The 19,032-nt window shown below is 41.5% G+C and overlaps 1 protein-coding gene across 9 annotated transcripts in view; it reads left to right on the forward strand.

The window, feature by feature from the left end:
- The window catches only part of tenm3 (teneurin transmembrane protein 3), a 627,437-nt gene that overhangs the window by 523,078 nt on the left and 85,327 nt on the right, over positions 1-19,032 (forward strand). For all 9 annotated transcript variants that reach the window (XM_079553229.1, XM_079553230.1, XM_079553228.1 and 6 more), the window contains 3 exons: positions 9,240-9,371; positions 9,473-9,608; positions 17,675-17,818. In XM_079553229.1, the coding sequence (XP_079409355.1) occupies positions 9,240-9,371; positions 9,473-9,608; positions 17,675-17,818 (412 nt within the window). The remainder of the gene's footprint in view (positions 1-9,239; positions 9,372-9,472; positions 9,609-17,674; positions 17,819-19,032) is intronic.

Raw genomic sequence — 19,032 nt, forward strand, 5'->3', positions numbered from 1 at the left:
TTCTTTACCTTAATAAATCCTTTTCGTAGTCCCTCCGGGGGTAATTCAAGTGTCAATGGGATGATTTGGTGGTATTTCATCTCCCCCTAGTGTCTCTGTTCAGAAAACCACAATTGCAACTTTCAGTGCACCGGGTCGGAGGCGCAATACACACTAATGGAATCACGAAGAAGCTAGCAGGCTAATGGGCAAAGCTAACTGTGGGCTAGCGCCACTTTAACAGTATTTACAGCCAAGTTTGAGTGGAAAAAAATATCTCCATTGTGTAATGGGATGTACAATATCCCTCTCTCCCTTTGTCTTTTGTGTCAGCGTAGAATTGACTCTCACAGAATTAATGAGTAAAAAAAACGCAACATGCTACCTGCAGTGGCGCTTATGACCTCCAGGGGCATGAGTTACTTTGTTCTGCTTTAAATAAAAAGGATTCTCTGGAACTTTCTTGATGGATATTGTGTATGGAGTGAAAGAACAAAAAAAGTGCTTTATGACAATATCAGTGTGAAAGGTTTTTGTGTCTGAAGTGAAAATGTGTCACAAACTCAACTTCCTGTTTTGTTGACAAGTCATTGGTAGGTCACGTAAGTTCTCACTTCAAACTACTCCTTTTGAGTGTGCAAATTCACTCCTTTTCCTCCTGTAAACATTTGTTTGTTGTTATTTTTATGCTGTTCAAACAAACTAAATAAACTTAACTCATGTGTTAACTGCGCTTAACATATAAATGTACACTCCCTGAAAAAAAAGTTCACACACTCTAATATTTGGTTGGTTAGCTTTGATTACAGCATTGTTTCAATAAGATTCTGCAATGTTGTAAATGTTTATTTTCACAAAGATCTTGCATTGATGATGGAAGAGTGTGTCCACTGTGCAAAGCTTTCTCCAGCACATCCCAAAGATTCTCAATGGGCTTCTGATCTGGACTTTGTCATCTCTAATTCATATGATCTTAGTTTCGAAAATACAATCCTCACATAGATTCTGAATTTGAGCCATTTCACTCCATTGTGTGCGCACTATTTCATTTCCCTGACTCCTCGCACCATAATTAACTTTTATTTGACAAATTTTCTATAGGCAATATGAGTGAGTGTGCTGCTCTCTCCCTTTCCTTCTTAAAGGCGAGTGAGTGGGCAGCTGCGAAATAAACGCATGATTGTGTAAAGGCTACATGTGTGGATCAAACGTGGCCAATGAAAAAAGAAAAAAAAAAGGGAAAGGAAAAGCAGCTACTTAGGCTTTCGCTGGTGCCGAGTCCATTAGAGACGAGGCCAGCGAAAGGGCACTCTTAAAGGGGATGTAATGGATCTGTAATGAACACTAAATGCCTGGCTAATGAAAAGGCAATCGCACAGTTGAAAAATATAACACTGGGCAGCGCGGATGTCAGAATCCCTAGAGGTTTGTATTTTTTCTCCTGCCCTTCAAATGGTCCTTGGACCTTGAGAGGTCTCTTTTTTTTTTAACCGCCCCTTCAATGACTCGTCGTGTTGAAGGGACTCAGGGAAGCGGAGAAGACCCAGATTTGGACCCGCGGAGGTGGGCAGGCTGTGACCTTGCTATAGAGGCTTTGCAAATGAGCGCGAGAGGAAAAACTATAAAAATCAGATGGAGAGAATTACTGAGCGTAGTATGAAACAATATTTCAATAATAGTTTGAATGCAAATCCTCGTGATTGAAAGGCCGCAAGTTGTTTTGTTGGTAGAGCGATTGCCAAGGGTCAAAAGATTGCCGGTTTGACGCAGGTTTCACCAGTACGTAGTTGTTACGTTGGGCACTCACATTCCCCCCAGTTGGCTTACCTCATCCCAGCTTTCAAAAAGGACATAAACAACTGCAACATGCAATCCCTCCTGCTCCTCAAAGGATTTAGCTCATGTATGGGAGACCGGGGCTATTTGTCACTTTTTTATTTTCTTCTAAAGTTCACTGCTCGCCAACAGAAAATCCCACAAGAGTCAAACCTGCATTAAATGAACCCTTGACTTGAAGTAGACCTTGCTTTCTTTTTTCTGTCAAATTGAGATAAATAGTAATTAACCATCAAACACAACAAAATCGACTGTGACAGTGTGTTTTCATGTTAACTTGAAATTGTAACTTTTTCGCTTTGTGTGATAAACGGACAAAATGAGGTGGGGAAGGTACAAATTCACTAAAATGACCCAAACATACAGCCTCTATAATAGGTCATGTTAAAATAAAATGATCATAAAAACATATTAGAGGCAAAAGAAAAAAACATCCCCCCACTTATACCCCATGTGACAAATAACCTCTCAGTTTTTGTAACAAATAACCCAGAGTGTCCACCTTACGAACAATGTAAGCTAGCTAACAAACGGCTTTAAATCAAAGCTAACATCTCAGTCTTTCAGATAAGTGTCTTTTGTTTAAGGCACAAACTAAAGGAAAGCTCTCACTACACATGAGAAAGGTATTACTGGAAGAGATGAAGAATACCAATACATATATTACATATCAAAAGCAATGTGACAACTTACCCCGCGTGACAAATAGCCCCAGTCTCCCCTACTCAGTAAATTGTTCACCTTTGTTTTTATGTTGTCATATCCTAGATGCCCATCTTGTGAGCCACTTTACTGTGAGAGGGCTGGGGGTCAAGTGGTTTGATTTGTTGTGGGAGTGGTAGTAACAAGTGTTGTGTGTGCTTGGGTAGTACCAGGTGCATGTTTTTTGGGGGGTTAGGGCAGTTAGGTCAATTAGTTACTCCAGAGCAGGCGCCAGGACCGACCAGCTAAAAAGAAATATAGCCATAAATTTGAAGTCTCAAGCTTTCTCGTGCTTTTGTATTTCCCCATTTCCGCTTTTGTTTTTTGTTTTATATTGCCCCCATGCACTGCAACGGCCTCTCTGACACAGGTGCCCCCATCAGACATGCTGCTGGGTGGAAACCACACTTTAACTTTGAGAAGATAACAAGCTTTCTTCACCTTTGGTCAACTTTTGGAAAGTTTTCTAATTTCTTTACCAAAAATGCAAAATATGCTCTTATTCAAAGCTGTGTAAATTCCACCAACAACAAAGTGACAAAATGCCGGAGCAGTGGAACTCTCCTTAAGTGTAAGTTTATAAATATTTAATGAAATCCAGCACTAAATGTTTGTCTGCTGTGAACAGGGCACGTTGGCTCACCATCCATCCACACGCATTCATTAGCATTTATTTTTGGCTAGTACTGTATTTTCTCATTCATTCTCTGATTTATTCTCCATTCTGCCTTAAATATTCACTATGCAGAATTATTTATACCGTACAAATTGTCCGTATAAAAAAATGTCTCCCAGTTGTCTTTGTTTTTTAAACTGTTTCACCTTAATATGTATTAATATTTTTTTTTAAATGGAGAAAGCTGGTGAAGGTCCTGGTAGCTACTAACTACTGTATTGTGCTGGTCAGTGATGGAAGAAGTACTCAGTCTACTGAAGAAAAGGTACAGGTACAGAGACAAATAATTTACTTTAAAAAGTAGTATATAGAAGTATTACATTTTTAAATGGACTCAACTTATATAGCGCTTTTCTACCTTTATCAGGCGCAAAGCGCTTTACAGTAAGGAACCCGTCACCATAGTGCGCTGACACTGGAGGCAACTAGGGTGAAGTGTCTTGCCCAAGGACACAACGACAGTGTGCAAAAAAGTATTAGATGAAAATGCAAGTAATGTGTGACAGTATCCACTAAGAAATTTTACTTAAAAAAAAGAAGAAAAAAAAGAGTCATTTTCCCCCAAAGTCCATTCTCTACTAAAAATAATTTAAAATGGGCCCTGGGCCACAGCAAGTTTGTCGACAGCCCAAGTAGTAGTAGAAGTTATGGTCGTTTTGTAAGCTTAGTTATCGTGTATGTTAAGAACCTATGTTTGCAGAAGATTGTAATAGTCGTAGTGGTGGTAGTACATTCTACTCTATGTATGAGTTTTTGTACTTTGAGGGTCATTTACAAAGTGTTTGCAAAATGAGTAGCTAGTGCAAAGGTTGAGCAGCAGCTAATACATACCATTTCAAATGTTTAATCAGGTACAGCTCACAAAATAGAATAAGAAGAGTTCATTTGCAAAAACAGAGAAGTGCCATTGAGAAAACTTGACGTATATGCTTGCAAATTTCTCTTTAGCAGTGTTCATCACCAGACTAGTTTCAGTGCCATAAAAATATAAAGTCACTTGTTCTTAATTAAATTCACACAACTTATGTTAACAAATATAGTAACAAATATCCAAAACGATTTAGAAAAAGGAAATCAAAATGGAGATATCTGCTTTTGAAAATTAACTCTTCATATTTGTTTTTCAAATATTGCACTGATTAGCACCTCTCTTGATAAATGACTCCCTTAATGTGCAGGGCCATATGCAACAAAATCGTTTTCTTTTTCAGTGTTCTTTGAATAACAATTAAGTGTCTACCGATCTATCCATCTAGTCTTCATATTAGCTGCAATAGTTTTGTGTTTGTCGTCCTTTATTTGCAGTATGTGTATAGCGTTGGACTTAAGAAATATCCAAAAAGTCAGTGCCTTGAAGTAAAAGAGCACATAGCAATAACCCTGACCCTCTCATGGAAACACTTATCTCTCCTCTGGCCCTCCCACATGTGGACTTATCCCATCAAAGTCCCCCCATGATACTCCTGTCCCTGCACTCGATCTACGGAGCGCAGGTAAGAGGCAGGTCAAGGAGAGGTCCTCGTCTCCATGAGTGTCCGACAAGTCCGGGACCCAAATCAAAGCGAGTCCTTCGGCGCGCCCTTCACCCGTATATATGCGCGCTCTGAAGGAAAAAAAAAAAAAGTTTCACACACTTCTTCTTCCTTCAAAGGGCGGCCCAGGAGAGAGGCGTGGGGAGATAGAGAGAGCTTTAAAGTGGGAAGAGCGTGCCCCGGTGTTGAAACGCGCTGCACGGATGTATTTCACACCAAAGGGAGGAGTGTTGCTTGACGCTCGCGATGTAGGTTACAGGGAGATCTGACTGGCTTTAAGCGCTACAAGTCGGTGGAAGGAAAGTGGGACAGTGTGTGAGCCGTAAAAGATAACACTTATTTTGCCGCAAACTACTTTTTATTTTATTATGAATCCAAAACTAAAAGAAAAATGAGTAAATCTTTTTGGTTATGGTTATGTGGAGCATGTGTATCAACAAATAGCATCCAATCTGTTGTAGTAGTCATTGTAGTAACTTCTCCCTGGCTGTTCTGGCTTTCCCACCATTAGAAACATGTACAATAGGGTCTCCTCTGGGGTCAGTACTACCCTGAGAAACAGATTCTGAAATCTCAAAGGGACATTCCTAGTTAAACCAGGGGCAAATGAAAAGGAGCATGTGTCTGTGGATAGGATCGCTGCTGTAGTAGTCTGTCGCTATCGGGTAATTGAAAAAATAAAATAAGAATAGCGCGGTGAGGGAGAACAATTACCTGAAAATAGCTACAGAAGAAGTAAGCACTCGGAGCAAATTCCACAATGTGTCAGAAAGATTTGTATTATTATCCTTTTTGGAAGACAAAAATCACGAGCACCAGATCCAGCTGCATTCGAAACATTATTTGTCACATTTGAAACTCGGAAAATCCACGAAAAACATCTGGCCCCGGACTTCTTACGAATTTCGCCTCTTTATCTTGTAGCCCATCAACATTATGAGATCTTTCATTGTGCTTCAAAGCCGCTATAAGCATAATTTGTCTTTTTGACGTTCTGACAAAAACAGCCCTGCGTCGCGGCGGCGCTGATCACGTCTCGGCAAAGCGCAAACTGTCATGTGAATCGGAAATGTTTTGAGTAAGTGACTGTCTTTTTGCAAAACACGCCGCCGAGATTTGAAAAGCCGTCAGAGTGTTGTGACAATTTCATTTTAAGTTGTGACAAAGTGAAATGGACACTTTAGAAATGGCTTGCGAGTGGCTTCAATCAAGAAAATTCTGTTGCGATGCAGAGCTAAACTTCAGTTGGATTTGGTCTAGATCGGTGGTTCCCAAACTTTTTGGAGCCGTGGCGTGTACCCCCTGAAGCTTTGGGTGACTGGCATAGACTGTATATAAATGGACAGCTTCTGCTCACTCCTCCACGTTAACCATAATGACCACGGTCGAGGGGGAAATCATGGCGGATTTACAGACTCCCTCTCCCCAGCTCTGACGAAGCATATTCCTAAAAAGGGCATATGGCCGGGATCTTCACTATAGACTCGGCCCTTGCGTGACGTGTAGCTCGTGCTGCTCCAATGCTAACAGTCCGACCCTTCTAAAATTATTCTTACGAAAACCAGCCTGGTTTCTTAAATTGTTACTAACCCAGCGTTATCTCAGGAGGAATATCTAGCCTAGTCTAGTGTTGAAAAAATAGAAATCAGGCGTCAAAGTTGTTTTTAACGTGTCTAAACTCCAATGCTTTTCAATGGGGCACTAGCGGCGATATGGAGGTACTACAGCAATGGTGGAGCAATGGTGGAGCAATGGCGGCCTCTTGTGTCGTGGGCATAAAGCGGAGCAGCCAGCGGCCATTGGTGACTGGTCGCGAGCCCCCTACTTTGACTCGATTGAAATGTGAGTACAGCACACTAAGATACCATCCATTATGGAACTCAAGCAAGTTTGGGGTCAATCTGAGTGTTTTGCTTTGTGCAAGCGTATCGGGATCCTGCTGCTTTTGAGACTCATTCTGAACATCAGACACTGGCCCCGCCCCCTCTGTGTCTCCCTCAGCAGTTCCGTCAGACCGTGGGTAGCTACAGATTCGAATGTGCTGGTTTAGGCTCGCAAAGATGATTTATACGCTGGACATTACAAGCTATGCACGTGCCGCCGCGCATCGACTTGTAAAGCGAATGAATGTGACAGATACAAAGCCACAGGTTGAGCGGCAGAGGAATGTCACGGCCACAGAACCCTCTCTCTTCCTTTTGCTCCTCGTGTCAGTGTGAGAGGAAAACTCGTGTTGCAAATCGAAGTCTGACGGCGCGTACTGGCTCCTCTCTTTATGACAGATAGTAAAGACCACGTAAGGACGTTGCAACTCTGAGCAAGGGCTGTGAAATGGTGCACAGTGGTTTTAACGGTTCAATTTCTGTCAGATTCAATGAAGGTTCTTGAGTCGTCTTCTGTACTCTGTTGTTGATGGGTCGAACGTTTCGCCTCTCATCCAAAAGGCTTTGTCAGCGCACTAAAGTTCAGTTCAGCCCACAGTCCAGATGAAGACCACGGGGAGGAGTTTCGCCTACAGGTGAGAGTAGCTGTTAATAGAGGGGAGGGCCTTAGCCAAGTGAAGCTCCTCCGCATGGTCTTTATCTGTACCGCAGGCTGAACTGAACTTTAGTGCGCTGACGAAGCCTTTTGGATGAGAGGCAAAACGTTTGACGCTTCAACAACAGAGTACAGAAGACGACTCAAGAACCTTCAATTCAGATGGACAACTCCTGAGAGCCTACACAGAAAACTTATATCAGATTGTGATAAACAAATTGGTTCACTCCAAAATTACTTTGCATAATCCCTGGGGCATACCACTGGTCTAGATCTTTGGACAAAGACATTATTTTTGGGTTGTAGTGTAGAGACACATTGTAATAAAAGTAGTTTTTATCCAGAAATCCATGGGTTAGGGTGTTAGAGTCATGAATTTGCTTCTCTGATGTAATCCCTATTTCTGATCTCTATTTCACACTATGCAATTAAACCCCCAGGCCACAAATATAGACTATGAAAAAAGACAATTCATCTCATGTGTATATATTCCAAAGAAAATATTACTTTTCAAAACCCAATGAATTGATTTCCCGCTCGCCGCGAACATGATGAGCTGTCACAACCATTACGTTTTGTTCTTTGTGGATTCAAAACCTGCCAAAATCCACACTTTGTATCACTGACACGTTTGCTCTGCTCGTGTTTACTGGGGCTGGAATAACAGTGACTCACCGAAAAGCAGCAGATGTCTATGACCGGTGTTATTGTCCGGGATCCAGCGTTTGGTTTCGTCAGCTTTTCTGCGCGCTGTAATTGAGGTTAACTGTAAATCCTTGACTTTGGAAATGGTTTACAGATGGGTTTCGCCAAGGCCAGGTGAGAGAGGTCGGCGTTCCATTGTTTCCCGAGGCTGGGGGTATCAATCAGCGGGAACGGTCACGTAAACAGCGATACACTGTGCGGTGGCAGGGTTGAGAGCACGGGAGGTAGGGCTTTGTTTGAGAGGAGGGACATTGGAAGTTTGGTTTTCAATGCTTTTCTTGTGTTGGAGCATTGATTTCAATTCCCAGAAGATCATTTAGCTTTAGCTGATTGCAATGGAAAAAATCTGTACCATATAGTCGGGGCTTAGAAATTATGGTTATGAGATCTGGGTAATGAACAAAAGGACAAGATCACAGATACAGGCGGATTAAATTAATTTCCTTTGCAGGGTGGCTGGGTGCACCCTTATAGATGGGTGAGGAGCTCGAGATGAGCTCGGAGTAGAGCTGCTGCTCCTTCATAGCAAGAGGAGCCAGCTGATGTGGTCGAGCATCTGTTTCGAAGCTGGAGGAGGTGTGTGTGGATAGGGAAGTCTGGGCATCTCTGCTCAGACTGCTGCCTCCGCGACCCGGGTCCAGATAAAGCTGAAGAAGATGGATGGATTCATGCATTGACTTTTTAATGGGTCATTTTGGACATCTGTGGTTTGAATTCTTACTTTTTACCAATAGCTTGAGAAGAATGATGCTAATAGCAGATCTATAAATATGCTTAATGAGAAAAATTGCGACGTTGAGCTAACAGACACAATCACTGTCTCAAGAAAGTGCCCGCTCAGTTTAAAAGTTTTAATGAAGTTTCTCTCCATTAAAACACGTTGTGATACACCAACAATGAGGATGCAAACATTCAATAATGAGGTTGCAATGCACCCCTGTAGGTCCGGACATGTGTGTGTGCAGCAATTAAAATTCAAGTAGGAAATGACCATGCAACAAAAGCTCCCACATCACCCACTGCATACTGACAATTTGCCCTGTTGGACTTGAAAGATGATCCAATTCAGAAGCTGCATTTGTCAACAGGAACTTTGACATTTTCACCATCTAGCTTCTCAGGTGAGGTTTACATCGAATGTGGATCAAGGGTTTTGCTTAACGACACATGTATAGGTTTGCCGCGACTCTCCAGCTGATTGGCGGATGCTCTGCTCTCTGAGCCACTGTCGCTCCACAGTTATCATCATCGTATGTGTTCTCTCTTTACAGGTTTTACAGGAAGAGACATCCATCCCCGGCAGTGACTTGAACTTGGTCTATCTGAGCTCCCGAGCTGCAGGGTACAAGCCGGTCCTCAAGGTCACCATGACGCAGACATCCATACCATTCAACCTCATGAAGGTGAGACACTGCCCTCCTCTCTCTTTAAATAAACGACATAATCATAATCGATACAGGACTGATACCAAAATGCATTTTAAAACTCTATTCTCTTTCCATAGGTTCATCTCATGGTGGCGGTGGTGGGGAGGCTGTTCCAGAAGTGGTTTCCAGCGCAGCCAAATCTGTCCTACACTTTCATCTGGGACAAGACGGACGCCTACGGACAGAGGGTCTACGGACTGTCAGAGGCCGTGGGTGAGTCCGAGATGTTCAGTGTTCAATTGTGCGCACACACACACACACACACACACACACACACATGCAGAAGAGGATACCCTGAGCAATAACCATACACTTTATTTACAATGTTATTTTGAAACATTTTATTGGCCATAGGAAACGTGGCAGTTTTGCTACTTCCAATTTAGAAACGTTATTGTCCATAGGAACTGTGGTTTGGATTGTACACAATATTTTAGTGTAATAGTAGTATTAGTAGTAGTGTTGCATATTTTCCAGACTATAAGTCGCTCTAGAGTATAAGCACCCGCCTAGTCAACTACCTGGGCATGGAGGCGTGACTTCTCTGTTTACAAGCCTCTCCCAGCATCACGTTGTTCAAGCTCTAATTTGCAAACTCGTTCCTCTAGCTGTGGCCATCGGGCTTTCAGTCTGCGATTAGCTTTTTTTTTTGTTTACTTCATTGCAGTAAAGTAAGAGTAATATTCACTTTTCGCCAGTTTCTCACAAGTTTCTCGCTCATTCCAAACTGTCTTACTCCTTTGCACAATTACTGTTTTTTAAATTTTTTGTGATACAGAAGTAGCAGGTACACAAGCCTAGAGCGCCCTTTTGCGGATGTCAGTGTGAAAATAACAAACATGGGAAATTATATATTTTGATATATAAGTCGCACTTGAGTATAAGTTGCACCCCCCAGCCAAACTATGAAAAAAAAGTGTGACTTAGTTGTTTTTCGATTAAACTGCTCTATTTTTCAAACCAGATGCCTGTCACAATCAGCCGTACGCACTGTGACTTAGCACACCAAATAAAACATGCAGTGCTTTGTTTGGAGAATGAATCCAGTTCATTTTATGTAGTTAAGACCAAAACAACATTTATGCGGTGCTAAATTTCTAGATTTCCAGGCAGTAGGATCTAAGAAAAATGTCTAATGTCTAAATGTTCTTACAAGTATTCAGATCAGATTTGCAATTTATGGCGTGAAATCCAAAACGTATCATCTTAAACATTTGAGAAAAGAGTGAAACTACGCTGATAGTAGCTTTTGTACACACAGAGACTCCATGGAGACAGGCTATGTTGTTTATGGAAAGAAAAATAATACCACCTCTTTCGATTTATTTGCTAGTATAGCCCTATTTCAATGTCAAACTGTAGGCCTATCCCCTCTGCTAATGTAAATATATACTCCATTAATGTGCGAGTCACTTAAGTCCAACAGCGGATTTGCCCCTTCCTAAACACCACTAATTCACTATTGTAATAAGATGCTGTAAACCTCCACAGAGCGGCTGCAGGACTCTGGTATATCTCCCGTGGACAGATACAAACAGCTTTAGCCGTAGTTCAAACGCGTTCTGCCCAAATGCTTTGACAGGAAAATGGCCGCGACATAATGCGCGCGCTAACCTCCCTGACACCTTTATGAGGGACAAGTGAGAGAACACGCTTTCCCCTTGACTTATTACGAACACTGGCGCGGGCATGAAAAAAAAAAAAAAAAAAGATTTACCATTCTGTTTTGTAGCGCCACTGAAATTGGCGCTTGTGCGTTATTATAAAGCAGTATCGCCTCAGGAATATTTTAAAAATGCGTGTCCTGAAGGGAGGCTCGTGATTTTGTTTTATTTTTTTCATTCGCTGTTGGAGAAAAATAGCCGAATATTAAGCGTCTGACAGGGTTGGTAATAAGATGGAGGAGTGTGTCTTTGCCGATCGTTTTGTCCCTAACATTTGAGGATTTTTTTCTTTTTTTTCCTTTACTGGTGTGGACCCTCACATCTCGCGCAGCCTCTGGGGAGAGTGAAATGGTGTAGGCAGAAAGCAAGAATATTCTCTCAGACATAACAACGCAGATTAAAAGACAGAGGAAGTTAACTTTCCAAACAAGGCGAGCAGAGAAGGCTATAGCTTCATAAGGCATGGTTTCAAAGATTTCCATTGTGTCTTTCCCCTATTATGTTTGCACGAAAAATTCTTAACAAGTTGCATTTCTGTGTGGCAAACCATGTGGACGTGTGATTGAGACAAATACTTGTAATTGAGATTGTCTTTTGGTCTATACCACTGAAGCGAAGAAGAAGACTATAGTCCTACTTCTCCTACACAGAAGAGCAATAATGTCAAAACAAGAATGATACATGATCATCTCTACCTGTAAATTTGGTTTATTGAGCAGGATTGTTTAACCTCATTATGTAACCAAGTAAATTTTCTCCAGCTAAGCTTTACCTAAATCTAAAAGCTTCTTGAGTTTACAGCCTAGAGGCCAGTGTCACACCTTCTTTGAAAGCTATGGCCTAAAAAATTGCTCGGGCCTTTTTTTGGTGCATTGTTGCCATATCCATTTTGAAGCCTTTTTGTCGTATTTTAGTTTTTGTCTGTTTTTTTGTCGTTTTTTGGGGTCTTGTATTTGCAGTCTTTTTCGTCATTTTTGTAGTGTTTTTCGTCTCAGTTTGATCACTTTTCAGTCACTTTTTAATTGCGTTATTGTTGCTTATCTGACACGTTTTTGTCACTTTTTTGTCGCTCTCTTGTTGCTTTTTTTGCTTTTTCTTCACTTTTTCATCACTTGTTTATTGTACCTTTTGTCACTCTTTTGTCCTCACCTTTTTGTTGTATTTTCATCCTCATTTCCGTCGCTAATTTGAGGCTTCATTCAAAAAGCTTTTGGATGTACGACAAACTGGAGAAAATGCAATTAATAGGTTGTCTAAAAGTTTTAACTGCAAGTGGTACCCAATAATCCAGTAGTGTCAAGTACAAGAAGAAGCACCCAAACATTGTATGTAGTTATTAAAGATTATAGATTACAATTTTTTACTTGCACCAATGACTGCGATGCTGTGAGATGGCAGCCCTCGCCATCTTTCAATATGTTATCAATATTCATCAAAGGCTGCAGGTATCAAGGGAGTTTTGTGCCAAACTGACATAAACGTCACTCATTAAAAAACATAAATTCAGCACTTTTAACTACTGTCATTAAATTTGTTGTAAAATATGTCTAGACTCTGCATTTCACTCCCATAACATCTTCAAGTCTGCGTTGGTGTTGAACATTTTAAAAACCATTGCTTTATGCTCCTGACGTCTGCCTCGGATCAAATTTATTTTCGCTCTCTTAAAACGCCGCACGTATTCGGGCCGTTTTCAGCTCGGGCCCGTCATTTAAGAACACTTACACCGCCATTGTTGGTCTTCAAAATATTCTGGTGGAAACGGAATAGCCCCTTCTCTTTTGCTTGGCGCCTGCCCAGATCGTTTGAGCGCCCTCCCTTTGGCTGGTTTTGGCTCTCATTTCGGGCCATAACTTGGAGAGCGTGTAATCAAAGCCGCACAAGCCCCCAGAAGATAGTGTTCACTTGGAGTCGGGCGGTCAGCGGCGGAAAACTCCAGCCAAGAAATGTGATTAATCCCAGATATGGCAACGCGCAGGAGCTGTGCCAGGGAGAGAAAGAGCGCATGGTGACGCATCCACAGTCCGTCTGCAACCGACACGGGCCCCGCGTTACTAAAACAAGCATTGTTATTTGCGCACATGTTATACAAATCTGATGATTTTGAAGGAGACATGTCATTCAAAATTGACTTGAGTTTTTAATTGTGTTTCAGAGCCACTACCTTGTGAACTGGCTTTCTTTTATATTTTCCTTACTTTAACATGAAACATAAATGCCAAGAAGTCCAAAAGTATCTAAAAAGAAAAGCCAGAATAAACAACTAGAAGTCAAACAAACCTGGGCACTTACGCTCAAGATGTGAAAGCCTAAATAATCAATGTGTATAGGAAAGCAGAGTGCAAGTCTTGTATGAAAAAGCTATGGAAGTATGGATTTTGTCATAGTTCGAGCAGTAAAACGACCCGGCTGGAGTCTGCAGTCAGCTCATGTATTAGTCATTTTCTCCGGAAAGTAAAAACCCCAATAAATCATTTTTCATTGACTTTACGGCCCAATTTGGACTCAATTTATGGCGCTTTTACTGCGGGATTTCACATCCGGCATCCTCACATCATCTCTCTAATACAAGACAAACAATGCTCAATTTGAAGCCCTTTTTATTTGCAAATGTGGTAGAATAATCATTTCCATAGACCGCCTACGTCCTTGGCCCTTTCAAGAGACTCCTAAATGTCGAAAAAGAGGCAGTTTGAATGGAAGTCAACGGGGAGAAATTAGATGCATTCACTAAAGTAGATGATCTGTTTTGACCAAGGCCCTTTGTCCAATTATAAGGTTGAACCTGTGAGGCCGAGTTACAAAAACATGCCAATTCATAAACAACTGTGAATGACAACATGTTTGGCAAAAGGCCTTGCAATCTTTCTGTCTCTTTATCAAAATTCAGTTCACAGTCTAAACTAATGGTGTTTGCAAATGTTAATAAAACCCTATGGGGGACAGGATACTTTGTTTCCCGTACAGAATACCGGTACTTGCAATTTAAATGTGATTGTGCAGGTCTTAGTTGGTTTTATCAAGTAATAAACTGCAGGTAAACAAGTCTATAAGCTATGAAAAGAGAGGTGGATAGATTTGTTGTGGGAAAATATGCTCTTTTATTTAACTAGGAAAATCCCGTTGAGATTAAGAACCTCTTTTTTATGGGTTCCCGGTCCTTCTGAAATAAATGAATAGAAAAAAAACACACTCGATTTAAAGCAGAACTAAGGAACTCATGTCCCTAGAGGCCATAAGCGCCACTGCAGGTGTCATAGCATGTTGTGTTTTTACTCATTAATTGTCCGTGAGAGTAAATGCTACACTGACAGAAAAAAGGCAACGCAATTACACAATGGAGATAATTTTTTCCCCTCAAACTTGACTGTAAACACTGTTTAAGAGGCGCTAGCCCGCAGTTAGCTTTGCCCATTAGCCTGTTAGCTTCTTCTTCATGATTAGTGTGTATTGCGCCTCCGACCCGGAGCAGGGAACGTTGCAAGCATGATTTTCTGGCCAGAGACACCAGGGGGAGATGAAAGACCCGCCTCCAAAAGCTCTTCTGTACCAGGTCAATCATCAGGAGCACATTGTTGTAGCTGGTATCATTGTTTTGCAACACTATAGCTGATCTTGTGGCATAGTTCGATGAAACCCGGAACATTCTGCAGAGCGACTTTAAGGAAACTCACATCTTTGTTCAAAAACATCGCCATCTAAAGAGCCAGATCTCTCTCAATATGTTCTGCCGTTAAGTACATTTGCGATGCCTCTTCATTATTGCTTGAATCACCCAAATGTTAACCTCGCAGCGCTCCCTCAAAGCCCCATAAACCTTAGTGTTATTGCTTCTCACAGCAGTCGAACAGTAAATGCCAGCAGCTCTGTTATTTCCAATGACTCTTAAGTTTCTCTGTGTCCCTCTCTCTCCACATGCAACCGCCGTCTGCGCCTGTTTCTACTCCAACTCAGCCCTATGCTCTTATTCATAAATTCAATCATTTTTTTTATTATCATTTTATCCAAATGTTCTTTGCACTTCAAAAACAGTTAATGCATGTTTATTCTGAAAACATGTCAAAGTTCATAAAAAATTGAATGTGGTGCTCTTGGACCTGTCTACCTCAGCTTACGTATATTGCGCTTTTCCACTTCGGCACTCAGAGCGCTTTACAGCAAGCATCCAGTCACCCATTCACACTGTCATTCATATACCAGTGTGCGCAGACACTGGAGGCAGGGCTATCTATCTATCTATCTATCTATCTATCTATCTATCTATCTATCTATCTATCTATCTATCTATCTATCTATCTATCTATCTATCTATCTATCTATCTATCTATCTATCTATCTATCTATCTATCTATCTATCTAGTATGGAACAGAACCATTGGATTCATTCTGATTATTTCATTCCGTCTGTTAGTGTCATCCAGAGGTCAGTCACGCTCCTAATTGTTTTAAAATGCATCACTCCCCCACTGTCATCAGGGCGGCAGACAACAGACGGGGCGGCCTAGAGAGAGCGATATTTTGGTGTGACATCACTACCATGTTTCCACTCGCTTTAACATCCAGTCGGGCAAAACCGCTCACCTCAGCTTTTAATTGATGTACGCAAAACCACGTTATTGTCTCAGAAGTGTTTGCGCTGTCTACTAAATTACAATGAAAACGATGGTGGCTTGCCACGCCACTAATGAAAATATGTCTAATTTTAAAAGCCACAACGCAGCTCAAGACGTCCTCTTATTACAAGCGGCGCATATGCTGCTCCACTTGTGAAAACGGACTGGCTTTGGCGCAGATTTGGACGTTTCAGGGTGTGTTTTTTATGTGGTTTGGCATCAGCCTTATACTCCACATTACGAGTTGAGCACCTCACAGAGACAGACAGGCCCAGTGTTTTTTTTTTTTTCTACGTGGGAGATTTTGGCTGTGAAGGAAGGCACACATATGGTGGTTAACTGTGAGCGTTTGCTTTGGTCAGGAGAATTCTCACTTTCCCAATCGGATCTGTCCTCCAGCGAAGTCATAAAAGAACAGAACGTGCAGCGTACTTTAGGAAATCAATTCAAAAGAATATTCTTTTTTACTACCTTCACTACTACCTTTCACTCATATCTGCATTGGGGCTGCACAATATATCGCTAATAATAATAGCTATTGCAATATTTGGTGACGCAATATCTATATCGTAAAAAGCCTCAGTCAGAGGTTTTTCCATCTGACTGAGTCTGACACATTTTTTTTTTTGCCAACACAGCCTTAAACAAAAGCCCAAGGTAGCTTAAGAAGGCATAAAAGTTCAGTTTAGACTGGATTTTCCTGATTTAGCCTTGTTTTGAATCTCATCTAGTATTTTTTTACGTCTTCTTTTGACACAATTGCTTAAAATTATAGTGTTGAAAGTGGTAAAAGTGGTAAAATATCACAATAATTTGGATATTGCTTTTTTTTTAAATTGTGCAGCTCTTGTCTGTGAACTTAAGATCAGTGGTTTTCAATTGTTGAGTCGGGACCCAAGAGTGGGTTACAGAACCGTCTTCAGTGTTATCAGGTTGTTTTTTTATCATAATTTTAGCTTTTTTGGCTTATTAAGCAACTTTTTATGCAGAAAAATATATATATTTGTGCATGTTTGACTGTGTTGTGACCCAGTGGATGTATGAGTGGTCAGCAAGACGCCTTTACTTTTGGTCACGGTGGTCTCTCCAACGCTCCAGGATCAATTGTTTTTTGGGGGTTTTAGGGTGAAAGGGTCCGCCAGCTGTGAAAAGCTTCCCAACAATTGAACCTGAAGCGTCCTAGAGACCACTGTGATGAAAAGTAACGGCATGCTGACCACTCATACATCCACTGGGTCACTACACGGTCACATACACACAAATATCAACTTAGTAGTTAGTAGTATTTTCATCCCCCTACATGTTCCAGCCATGTCCTATTGTGTAGAATGAGCCCAAACCTATTCACCACAACTGCCTCTAAAATCCTGCACTGTCACTCAAAAAAGTTGTTGCTTCGGGTCTGATGTGCCGTCATGCACGAGCTTAATATAGAACCTGCAGTTACGCCTAAGACCTGGGGTGGCAGTAGTGAGTATAAAATGACCAACTTGCATCTAGTCTCTTTAAGACTTGATGCAAGTTGGTCTTAAAGAGATAAGCCAGGAAAAGACAATATTTGACATTATATTTTACAAGTCTAAGTCGTATTTGGGCCATGCCTTGTTATCCCAGGGTGATTGTGGGTCCCGAAGTCATACTAGTTGAAAACCACTGCTTTAGATAATAGTTTTGTCACTTGTAGCAGAAAAGGTAAGGATGTACGTTTAAATAAGTCAATTGAAATCCATGTACTTTATTGGTTTCATAAACAGTGTTGTAAACGCATAATAAATCCACCATCAATAAACTTACAGTCCCGGTGGATTATACAGCTCTAATTCCTCTATCCATTCAAAACTCTCTTGTTTTGCACAGTTGCTTTGCGGGTAAACTTTTTTTTATTGAGAATGCACCCACACAACTCATAAACACCAGGAAGTATCAACACCTCTCTGTGCTCAGTTCCCACAGTAACTATAATTGCGTCTAAAATAACAATTCTCGCCCTGTGTCGTTGCAGTGTCTGTGGGCTTCGAGTACGAGTCGTGTCTGGACCTGATTTTGTGGGAGAAGCGAACGGCCTTTTTACAGGGCTACGAGCTGGACGCGTCGAACATGGGCGGGTGGACTCTGGACAAGCACCACATCCTGGACGTGCAAAACGGTAGGAACAACCAACAACCACACCTTTTCATGAAGGAGAAGAGATGTTTGAAAGTGAGGTGGGAACAATGCATGGGTTAAGAAAGCACTTATCTTTGGTCCTCGTGGCGCGGGGCTGACGTTGCTGTGATACCACCCCCTAAAGGCTAGGAGCAACTCCAGAAGATTGAGTAATGCATGGAAAGCAATGGGCACTTTACACGTCTCAAATAAGTAACTCATGCCCCGAGAGGCCATAAGCGCCACTGCAGGTGTCGTAGCATGTTGCGTTTTTACTCATTAATTGTCCGTGAGAGTAAATACTACGCTGACAGAAAAGACAAAGGGAGAGAGGGATATTGTACATTGTGCCACAACCCAATTACACATGTTTGTCACTCAAACTTGGCTGTAAATACTGTTTAAAGTGGCGCTAGCCCACAGTTAGCTTTGCCCGTTAGCCTGTTAGCTTCTTCTTCATGATTCCATTAGTGTCTATTGCGCCTCCGGGGCAGAGCAGGGAAAGTTGCAAGCATAGTTTTCTGGCCAGAGACACCAGGGGGAGATGAAAGACCTCCCAATCATCCCATCAACACTTGTATTACCCCCAGAGGGACTACGAAAAGGATATATTAATGTAAACAAGTTACTTAATACTGCTTTTAAAGCCTGGTTTCAAAGACTTTTATTGTTTCTAAAAATACACTTGATTCCCATGACAACACTTAGAAGAGTATAATATTTTATCCCTGCTGGTTTTATGTTATTTTTATTTTCAAAGTCTTAGCTTTACCTTTTTTTTTAAATTTACAGGCCCTAGAGCACTGTGGAAGCTTAATGCTGCTCAGCCCGCCTCATGTGGGCGGAGTTTCCCCGCCTTTTTGTCCTTTCTGGAGCTTGCTCTGTAGGAGGAGATTGTGTAGCCACCATGGGGTCTCTCTTGAATGGAGTAATTAATGTGAATGGGGAGGAGTGAGCATTGACAGTCTATGAATATTAAGTCTATGGAACAGTTTTATTACTTCCCCTATGTTATAGTAGCCCTCTCGGCTCCGAGTCAAGACTACAAATTAGAAAACAACCTAGGTCAGTGATTCCCAACCTTTTTCTAAGAAGCCCCCCTCGTGATGGAGACAGGCTGCATCTCCCCTTGTCCAAAACCGCAATGAAACTAATGGTCAATTAGCAATTATTCCCAGACAGTTTGGCTGGGTCACAGCAACAGACACTCACAAT

This window comes from Gobius niger (assembly GCF_951799975.1).
Source record: "Gobius niger genome assembly, chromosome: 3".
Classification (NCBI taxonomy): Eukaryota; Metazoa; Chordata; class Actinopteri; order Gobiiformes; family Gobiidae; genus Gobius; species Gobius niger.